Genomic DNA, 11,103 nt, shown 5'->3' with positions numbered 1-11,103 from the left:
CCTCAAACAAGTTGGCTTGGATTTGATAATTGTTGACTCAACTCTCTAAGCTTTGAACTTTGGGATTATAATTACAAATCACCAATTCATGACTAGTGCCCAGAGATTCAGACCAAGCAGAAGAAAACAACATTGCATGTGAGGAGACCACATGATCATTAGTACTCAGTGTTGAGCACCCACTATTCATACTTAGGTAACGAGTCAAGATTTAGACGTTGAGTATTGAGCTGAAAATTTGAATTCTGAAATACATATCCAACTTTATCTATATAAAATGTTAAATATTAATGTTAACACCACGTATTATCACGGAAGGATGTTATATAATAGTAAAAATTTCTTCATCCTTAATCAATAGTCTCAAATTTGAATCATGAGAATAGAGCTCTCTTTGGTAGGAAATGCTTAAACCCTCTCGGACTAGTGAATATTAGACACCAAATAATTTACTTTGAAAAAAAATGCACTTACTATCCTTAAATTTTAGAAATACTCACTCCGGTTAACTTTAATTGATTTTTTTGCCTTTGTTTATGTGGTCCACAACATTTAATTTATTCAGATATCAAGAAGGAATTAACTTATTTTTTTCAAAATTACCCTTGGAGTAAAGAGCCTACGAGTATTTGTTATATTTCCAATGAATAAATTAAAGTTAATATGATCAATTTAATTTTTAATTAATGATAAAATGTGAATTCTTTACTATGTGTGAAAACAGCCAAACAAGCAATTAGAGTGGAATGGGGAGTATATGATTTAGACTCTTTAGTAATGCCTCATATGGTGATTACTGTTTTTCTTGAAGTTAATTTTATTATGGTATGAACACCTAATTTGAATAATCTTTTATTTTTGTCTAGATCCGCTATGTATGCTATCACCGACACCCCCCAGGGGCCAAGTCCTTTTTCTTTATTCTTTTTGCTGGTTCTACTTCTCCATTTTAAAATTAAACTCCTGTCTCAAAATCTTTCCCTCCCTATTTTTACAGCTATGAGTAACTGAGGTCCACTTGCACCCACTTAAATTTTACTAGTCTATACACCACTTATAAATACGCCATATGCCTTCATCTCCATGTTCACTTTAATTTCCTTCTACTCCCAACTCACCAGAAATTCAAGAACAAGAAAAACAAAATGCCGCTAAAACAAGCGGTAGCTGTGTTTTTAGTGGCACTGCTAGTTGTGAATACAGTAGCAGAGAGTCCTTACAGATTCTATGAATTTAATGTTACTTATGGCACCATTTCTCCTCTTGGTGTTAAACAAAAGGTTGGTTTCTTTTTATCTTTTTGTTTCCAATAATGTAAAAATGATTGTCCTTTTTCAGACCTTGTTTTCTTGGGTTTGTAAGTGATCATTTATCTTACAGTTTCTTTTTTCTGTATAGGGAATTCTGATCAATGGCCAATTCCCTGGTCCTGACATTTACTCCGTTACTAATGACAATGTTATAATCAACGTCTTCAACTACTTGGATGAGCCTTTTCTTATTTCATGGTAATTTACCTTTACAATCCCTTCAATATATACACTTTTAAAAGCTTGACATTTAATTTATTTAGGCTCTATATCTTGGATATGTGTTCATTCATTTACTGGTCAAAAAATTTAAATGCTGCATCTTAAGAAAACTAGTTGGACATGCATGTATAATGTCATGTTATATTGATGAAACAATGGCGATTCATTAACACTCCATTTCAGAAAAATTGAAGTCCTTGTATTTGATCCTTGCTCATCCCTGTCCCTCTTTCCCTTCAATGTGTTAAAGTTAAATAGTTATCAAATATAAAACTATATTATTTTTTAAATGAACCTATAAGAAAAAGTATCGTAACATGCAAAGAAAGAGAGTATTAAATTTATACGCCGCACATAAGTTTAGTGAGCTGGTTTTAGTTCGCGTATCTAGCTTTTTCTTTAACTAACTTTGAGCTATTTTAGTATTATATTGTAACCATAAGATTTATCAACTTATTTGCAATTAATCCATTGAAAAACGATGGAACGGTGTTTTGATCCCAGGTTGTGGAAATTAGGCAATCACTACTAGTTGAATTGTTTCTCTCAATATTTGAAAGTCACATGGTTGTTTGTACGAATACTCAAATGTTTGAAACACCAGACTAGAGTAGGTAATCATGTGACAAGCATGTGAAAGGTAGTTTAGTCATTCTGTACTTCTTCCTCTTGTGTCTTTGCATGTGAACGACATATGTAAAAGAGCCGAAAGCAAAATGTTAAATGTGACTATCGACATTTTCAGTACACCTTTTGAGTCCCCGATATTGAGTTTTAAATAACTGCACTAAAGAAAGATAATAATAACAGCACTCACAATGTCCCTCGAAATTTTTCCCCTCAATGGAAGTTAGAAAATGCGATGTTTAAAAAAAAATTAAGTTAATTGTAGCAACAGCGGCCAAAGGACGGCGAATGTAAGTTTTCCCTTTGGGTCTATCTCGATCTGGGCTTTGACAGTATGTTGATTACATTGTTTCTTTACGGAAAAGCGTTAAATTTGCCCTTGATTCCTAATGGAGCTTTAACTGAAAGTGATTTAAACCGTAGTAAAAAGTTAGAGACGTAAATATAAATATTTTTTCTCGATCAATTTGGATACGTGAAGTCCACTCATTTTACATTGTAGCTCTGTTATTGATAATGGAAAATATGAGACAATTTCCTAACAGCAAAAGACATGAATGTATGAAAAGTTTAACTCAATGCAAAATTGAGCAATTTCTAATAATACATGAACAAATTTGGACCTTTTCCCTTCCTTTAATTTCTTGCATTCGTTTCTTATTTTTTCGTTGTCTAGGAAATATGATTGATAGTTTTTTGTGAAATATATATATAGGAATGGAATCCAAAACAGGAGAAACTCATTCGAAGACGGAGTATGGGGAACGACGTGCCCAATACCACCAGGGAAGAATTTCACATACATTTTGCAAGTGAAGGATCAAATAGGGAGCTTCTACTATTTTCCTTCTACTGCATTTCACAAAGCTGCTGGTGGTTTTGGAGGATTCAGGATCCTCAGCAGGCCTGGAATTCCTGTTCCTTTCCCTGAACCTGCTGGCGATTTCACCGTCCTTATTGGTGATTGGTACAAGAGCAATCACACGGTACTATATTTTATCCTCGTTAATAACTTAAGCTTTGTTTACTGACAGTATAAATGAATTTTACACGCTCAATGTCATTTGATTAACGAAAACAACTAGATGCTTAAGTGTGGAAAATATTTAATCGTACGCCTATAATATGGAGTGGAATGGAATGTATAAACACCTTGAAATTTGTATTTGTTTTGATGATCTGTTCTGATACTTACCGGTTACTCTTTGAACTTCCATTTATGCAGTACTTGAAATCAATTCTTGACAGAAACCACAAGTTGCCTTTTGTTGATGGCATTCTTATCAATGGTCAAGGCCGTAATGGTGCTTCGTTCACGGTTGAGCAAGGTAAAACAATTGCAGGCATTTGAATTTAGGCAATTTTGAAGCCCAAGGCAATGAATTAATATTCTTGACAGATAGCTTTCTCTGATGATCTAACAATGAGTATCTCTCACAGGGAAAACTTATAGACTGAGGATATGCAATGTTGGATTGGAACATTCTCTCAACTTCCGAATCCAAGATCATAAAATGAAATTGGTGGAAGTAGAGGGTACACACACAATGCAAGAGATTTATTCCTCCCTTGATGTTCATGTTGGACAATGCTACTCTGTCCTCTTCACAGCTGACCAACCTCCTAAGGATTACTACATCGTTGCTTCAAACCGTTTCTCGTCTATTCTTATCGATACCACTGCTGTACTTCACTACAGCAACTCTAACCAGCAAGTCTCCGGCTTCCCCCCTGGTGGTCCGACCATCGAAATTGGTTGGTCGCTTTACCAGGCTCGTTCTATCAGGTATCATCACTTGCTTTCACCTATCGTTACTCATATTTGCTCTTTGTCAATAATTTCATTTTTTGGGTTGATCATATCATACACTTCTAGCGTGGTATTCATTTTCATTTTTTTTGTGTCTTAGGACCAACTTATCGGCTAGTGGACCAAGGCCAAACCCACAAGGATCATACCATTATGGTATGATCAACACAACTAGAACTATCAGACTTGCAAACTCTGCTGGACAAGTCAATGGAAAGCAGAGATATGCTGTCAACAGTGTGTCCTTTGTGCCAACCGATACTCCGCTCAAGCTTGTTGATTACTTCAAGATTGGAGGCTTTACTGTAGGAAACATACCTGATACCCCGCCCGGTGGAAGAATTCACCTCGATACATCTGTTTTGCAGACTGACTATAGGACATTCATTGAGATTGTATTCGAGAACAAGGAGGGGATCATGCAGAGTTGGCATCTTAATGGCTATGCTTTTTGGGTAGTAGGGTAAGCTGCTTATGAAGAGAAACAACACAAGATGTTTCTAATGTCATGACCTAAATGTTATGCACTTGTATTCTTTCTTAATGTTTTACTTATCTTAATATTCTTAATGCAGCATGGACGGAGGAAAATGGACTCCGGCTAGTAGGAACCAATACAATCTCCGCGATGCAGTTTCACGAAGCACAATTCAGGTAAGATAGAAGGAAAAACATATGATGTTACTTTGTTCCAACATTAATGAGAAAGAAAAGTAACATGAGTAAAATGTTGGAAAAATGCAGGTGTATCCCAAGTCATGGACTGCAATATTAATTGCCTTGGACAATGTGGGACTGTGGAACCTTAGGTCTGAGTTTTGGGCTCGACAGTATCTTGGACAGCAGTTATACATGAATGTATACACAGAATCAACCTCTTTGCGAGATGTATATCCCATTCCAATTAACGCTCTTCTATGTGGCAAAGTGGCTGGCCGGCATAAAAGACCGCTTTAAGCTAAGCTGCAAATCATGAAATCATTCTGCTGCTATACCTTTTCTTTCCATCAAGCTCAGGCAAAGTGAAAAAGAGAAGAATTTGACTTACATTTGATTCTTGTGTTATGTTATACACAGGCTCAGAGAGCAAAGTTAGGATAAAGTAATAGCTTATTACTGCCCCTATTAGTTTACCATAACTAGTTTGAATGACCTCAACTCAAGGTCCCATTCTTTCTTTGTTTCCACTAAACATTGTTGTTCTGTTCTATGTTCATTGTTTTAGTTGTCTTGAATAACAATAAACGAATTGCTGTTTGTTTTCATATCTAGGAGCAGAAATTCATGTTTTTTTATGTTTACTTCCTTTATGTTCATGACCAGAAGTTATGGTCGACTACCATTCACAAAATCGGAGTCAGAAAATTGAGGGTACGAGATAAAACATACTCCAGAGTTAAAGAAAGAGGGATCACAAATTATTTTTAGTATGTATTTCAAGGAAATTAGATCAATCTTTAATTTGGATTTACTCATTGAAGCTTAAGTATTTTAGAAGGCAGTTAAAGTAAGTCATCTCAAGGACTTTAGGTGAAGATATTATGATTCAAGAGAGCAAATTTATCCGTGTACTTGGAGAAAAGGACCAAATTTACGCTCCTTGTGAGTATCCTTTGGGCAAGGGGTATATTTATTTAAACTCCACTTAAATGTGGGTCCATAATCGGAGAGCCTTAAAGTTATCCAAACCTGTTCTGGATTGGCTTAGGTATACCTACTTTTTATTTTTTTTATTTTTTATTCTCACCTTTCAAAAGAATGACTCGAACACACTTGGAAGCGGAGGGTGCTCACCCATTCTCGTCAAATATACCTGGCTTATATTCAGTTTCTGACACAGCTCTAGCAACTCCTTCGTCTTATTCTTAATATTTAATACTGCATTGGATGTAACGTCAGAGCATTTAGCTTCTAGTTCTAGCATGAGAAAAGGTGGCGCCTCGCATCCCAAAGCCTTTGAATTGGCACAGAGAATGCCATTGACGTTGCTACTGGTGAGGAGAAAGCAATTGAGACGACTGTAGGTGCCATAGTATGGTCTACAATCAGAAACGTTATTTGGAGTGGGAGAAGCAATGTCGCTTGGAAATAGAGCAAGATTCACAGGAAACAAGTCCAACAGGAAATCCATCAAATCAGGCATATATGGAATTCAAAAAGCTACAGATAGAGCTCCGATCAAGGCAATTAACTACATATGAAAAACCATGACTCAGGGCAGTTGAGAGGCTTGAACAAGTAAACCCATGGTTGTTCGTATCATATTATTACTTCAAATAAAATATTTATTTTAACTGTCACATGGAATAATTGATTTGGTGTGATTGTATTATGTTTAAAACGTGGCAAAATATCTACTGTTGCTCCAAAACGCTGAGTATTGGCCCGTTAAGAACTCACATATCCAGAAGATGAAAGTAGCAGAAATGAGGATGTTGCGGTGGATGTGCGGACACACTAGGATAGATAAGATTAGGAATGATGATATTCGGGAGAAGGTGCATGTGGCTCCCATTGATGACAAGATGCGGGAAGCGAGGCTTAGATGGTTCAGACATGTTCAGAGGAGAAGCCTAGATGCTCCGGTACGGAGGTGTGAGCAGCTGGTTGTGGAGGGCACGAGAAGAGGTAAATGGCGTCCTAAGAAGTATTGGGGAGATGTGATCAGGCAGGATATGGCGAGACTCAAAATTTCCGTGACACTAGATAGGAAGATGTGGAAGTCGAGTATTAGGGTTGTAGGTTAGGAGGTAGTTGAGTCGTGCCTTACTTCGTACCATTGTGGGACTAGCCATGCAGGGTTTTTGTCTAAGATAGCTAGTGACAATGTCGTGGCTTACTATTTCGCTTTTTAGTGCATGTCCTATTTACTAGCTATCGCTTTTTCTTTGCATCTTTCTTCTAGATTTCATGGTATTCCTATTGTTCTTATGATTGTTGTGGTGATACTAATATTTACTAATATTGTCTCCCTTTGCTTTGCATCCTTCTTCTGGATTTCATGGTGTTTCTATTTATCCTATGATTGTTGTTGTGATACTAATATTGTCTCCTTTTTGTCCTTTTGTCTTTTTTTTTGAGCCGAGGGTCTTTCGGAAACAGCCTATCTACTCATTCGGGGTAGGGGTAAGGCCTGCGTATACACTACCCTCCCCAGACCCCATTAGTGGGATTTTACTGGGTTGTTGTTGTTGTTGTTGTTGCTCCAAAACGCACACGCAAGTATACGTGGCCGTACAAGTAATAAGATGATAAGTCGAGTGTCGAACTCACATAGACTTGTATTAACTACCCACTAAATTCACCAAGATTGCTATTCAGTCGAGCCAATCAGAGTTCAAAAGTGTGATTATACTAAACAATAATTCTAACTAGTAACAAATTATCAAGCAGCAAAATGATTGTTGTGTATTCAGTATAAATAAATATTCCAGGATTGTGATCGATTTTCCAATCCTATTGTGTTCTAGTTAACTCTCTCTTTCATATAATTCACTCATGGTTGCTAATTAATCGAATAATTGCTCTCGTAACCTTCTCCCGAAGTACTACTCGCCTATTCAAAATAGATTAATGTCTATATTCCTATGAAATCAATCTATTAAGAACACATTAAGATTACGATATTTAATTAAGCACGGTGACAACAAATTCGCCTCTCCCTCCCTCCCTCCCCCCCCCCCCAAGAGTTAAGATTGTGCTCTCTTCAATTCTCTCTAATCTAAACATGGCTTTTTCAAGTATAGCATAGATAGTAACTAGAACCTAACTGCTGATCAGACAATTAAATAATTAATCACAGAATTGAAGAAATAACCATATATTGGTGAATTATAATTAAGGTTAAGTCAACGTTAAACAACAATATTCATGGCTAAATCACAACCCCAGAACTCTGGGTTTTAACCACTCATGATAGTATCAAACAATTTCATAAGTGTTGGATAATAAAAATACTAAGAAAAGATGAAAAAAAACTAAGATATCCTCGCTCCCCGATGTTTCTTGTGTGTATTTTCCCTTCAAAATGGCGTCTCCCCTCCAAAAATAAGCTTAGTCTTGCTTTTATATGCGTTGGGTAAGTCTAGGACCGAAATAACTTTGTCCCGGGTAAAGTGAGAGAAATTTCCGTCACCAGCGACCATGGCAGCGTGGGGCGCTGGCAATTTAAACATTCTGTCCACAACGCCACAGGTGGCCTGGGGCGCTGCATATGGCGTTGGAATTCCACATTTCCCATTTTCCCTCCGTTTTGGCTTTAATCTGGTACCTTTCGCCCCCAATTACTTCTGGATGATTTCTACACATAAAAATACCATAAATTAATATAAATCAATACATTTTACATCCGAAATCCATAAAACACGAGTAAAACATGAGGCGATATACATATAAATATATATACTTTAAGCTAAATATCAACACCCAACACTTAGACTCTTGCTCGTCCTCAAGCAATGGGACTATCAACTATTCACTAACTACGTACAAATCTCAACTATAGAGGATCACTTCAATTTTTTTAACCATACACTCTACCCTTGACTATGATCGATATCGGCAATCAAGCATGAACATACAAAATTCATATTCTTCCCATTTTAAACATGCCCAAATATATCCATTTCAATTCAATCAATTCAAACAACCTATCCGTAACCACTCTACCTCAAAAGCCGACTTGTTACCCTTAAGCACCCTCAACTCATGCATTCACCCAACAAGAGACGTTTACAACATTACCAATCTTTCATGAGATCATGTGCCCTCACCAAAAAACAAAAGAGTGAACATAGAATAGTCCACACATTCAAGTATGCTTTTGAATATAAATTAAGGACATCACACAATTGAACAAAATTCGCTCACTCTTACAAAGAATTCATGTGTATCCCGTGGTCGTACTATAAGCTTGCCCGTAGTGTACATCTCTACTAATCTAAGCTAGCCAAATCTAGGATCAATTAGGACTTTAATGTTGTAATGTTTGCTAAGGGATGGGTAGGATACATTTAGGAATAGTGACTAAACCTCCCAAGCACTTTAATACACTACACTCACAAATCGAGCACATATTCTTCTCAACCAATTCACTCGCCACAAACCATATACAACACAACCCTTATTTTCATTAAGCACTTCTATACTCCCACTAGCATATATTAGTAAGATTAGGAGGTGTGTATTTTTTTTACATTATTTGACTATCATTCTTTCTTCTTTTTGTTTTTGCAATTTTTCTTTTTCTCTTTCCTTTTTTCTACACACACTCCATACATTAAAGTTCATCAGCTAGTGACCTTTTTTCAACTTTAGTGCACCAAAGGGCCCTTCCATGGTTCTACTCGAAAGATACTCCCAAATATCTCACCTTACTTCTTTTAGCGACTAAGTGCCTTAGGAGGTACAGGTTCAAAAATCTCAAATTAAGAACAAAATAGGGGTACGACTTGTAATGTGGGTGCCAAAGAAAAGGTCTTTATGCTCAAAGGGGCTAGCAACGGAAAATTTTATCTTCAAGTGACAAGCATATCTATGTTCAAGCAAGAAACGCCTACGTCATCTCCTAGATTAGCACAACTTAACAAATTCGCTTCGATTAACACACGGGGCAAGTTCTAGACTACACAGGATAGCATAGAGAATCACACATACATTGCACATGACTCAATCAAGACAGTTCTGTTCAACTCTCAAGTCAAGCAAGCACATATAATTGAGAAATTTAAGCAATGATACACTATGTGGCATACAAGTCGAACAACTCAGAAAAGGCGTCATAAAATAGGCTATTTACTTTACTTAGGCATCACAATTCAAACCAAATGCACGAAAAGATAGATTGCATGTCATAGTCTAATATGCCAGCACCAAACATGTCACTAGGTATCTCAGAGCAACTCAGTTTCTTCCTAACCTACTCCTAAAAAAAATAAAGTACCCGGTTCGAGCTACACCCTTGAAAAAGAATCAGCGCCCAAAAAAAAACCAAGGGATACTACCTAACTATCCTTAAAAAAAATCTTTTTGGTATTTTTAATCGGACTTTGTCCCTCAAGAAAATTGTCCAACAGATCCATCGTTGGGAAAAGTCCGAGCTTTTTCTATTTTTTTTTTCTAAAACAAACTAGACTAAATAAAAACTAATAAAAGAAGCAAATTGATACAATTTATACAAAGTACATCACAAGTAGTAGTTCTCCCACCCCACACTTAGCATATGCATGGTCCCCGATGCATGTAAAAATGTAAAGCAAAGTAGGGTGAAAAGAAAACTCCCTGTCAGTCGGAGTCCTCCTCCTCAGCATGCCCGCCATCCGTAGCTTCGGGAGCATCATCATCAAGTCCCAGGGGAACCAAAGCCATCGGCCCCGTGACATCATCACCACTCTCATCCTCCGTGTCGGAGTCTTTGCAAGTGTTTGCGTCCTCCAATGAGTGAACGGGGCTGCCAGGTGCAATTCCTAACATCTCTTTACAGTAACTAGACAAATCATTGCGTAAATGCATACGCTCCTCGTCTGATACACCCATCCTGCTCATGATTACATTCAAGGAGTTATAAAGATACCTGTTGAAGTTCTCCTCTCTTTTGTTCCGTGCTACCTGAGTGATCTTAGACGTAGTCTCCAACAAGGATGTGATTCCCAATAGCCCTTTAGGAGCCTCCACCACCTCATCATACCCAGGTTATTCCGGTACCTCCCGGGAGAGCATATATTACGTGAGCATGTTGCCAAAGAAAAACTTCTTAATCTGCCACCCAAATTGTGTATGGGCCATCTCCCCCAGCATGATCCCACTCACATTAATGGGTCTCTCAGTGATCAAAAAGAATATTACACACACTCGAGCTCAAGTACATTAACTATTGTGTTTAACTAGCATGAGTCGGGCTTGCACGAAATTCTGCCACACTTTGGCAGTTTTGTTGAAATCAGATCGAACCATCTGAAGATGGATATCGCCTTGCTTTCTGGTCCACTTGGCATTTGAATTGACGCCACAAAGAGTGTGATGTATCTCCGTGTAGCTTGGGCATTTAAATGATTTCTTTAGCCTCCTCGGGTTAGAGTTCTCAACCCCCAAAAATTCACATAAGGCCCGCCTATTCAGTGGCACGTCTATTCCATG

General features: G+C 37.4%; 1 protein-coding gene across 1 annotated transcript; it reads left to right on the top strand.

The window, feature by feature from the left end:
• Positions 1 to 1,038: 1,038 nt before the first annotated feature.
• LOC104105848 (L-ascorbate oxidase homolog) lies at positions 1,039 to 5,234 on the top strand. The gene is made up of 8 exons (XM_009614252.4): positions 1,039 to 1,280; positions 1,399 to 1,508; positions 2,875 to 3,145; positions 3,385 to 3,487; positions 3,600 to 3,945; positions 4,070 to 4,432; positions 4,545 to 4,623; positions 4,714 to 5,234. Exons 1-8 carry the CDS (start codon positions 1,146 to 1,148, stop codon positions 4,924 to 4,926), a joined length of 1,620 nt encoding a protein of 539 aa, XP_009612547.1. The 5' UTR covers positions 1,039 to 1,145; the 3' UTR covers positions 4,927 to 5,234.
• Positions 5,235 to 11,103: the final 5,869 nt, after the last annotated feature.

Source organism: Nicotiana tomentosiformis, chromosome 12 (genome assembly GCF_000390325.3).
Source record: "Nicotiana tomentosiformis chromosome 12, ASM39032v3, whole genome shotgun sequence".
Classification (NCBI taxonomy): domain Eukaryota; kingdom Viridiplantae; phylum Streptophyta; class Magnoliopsida; order Solanales; family Solanaceae; genus Nicotiana; species Nicotiana tomentosiformis.
The sequence above is the reverse complement of the archived record's forward strand: the minus strand, read 5'-3'. Positions and strand labels throughout refer to the sequence as shown.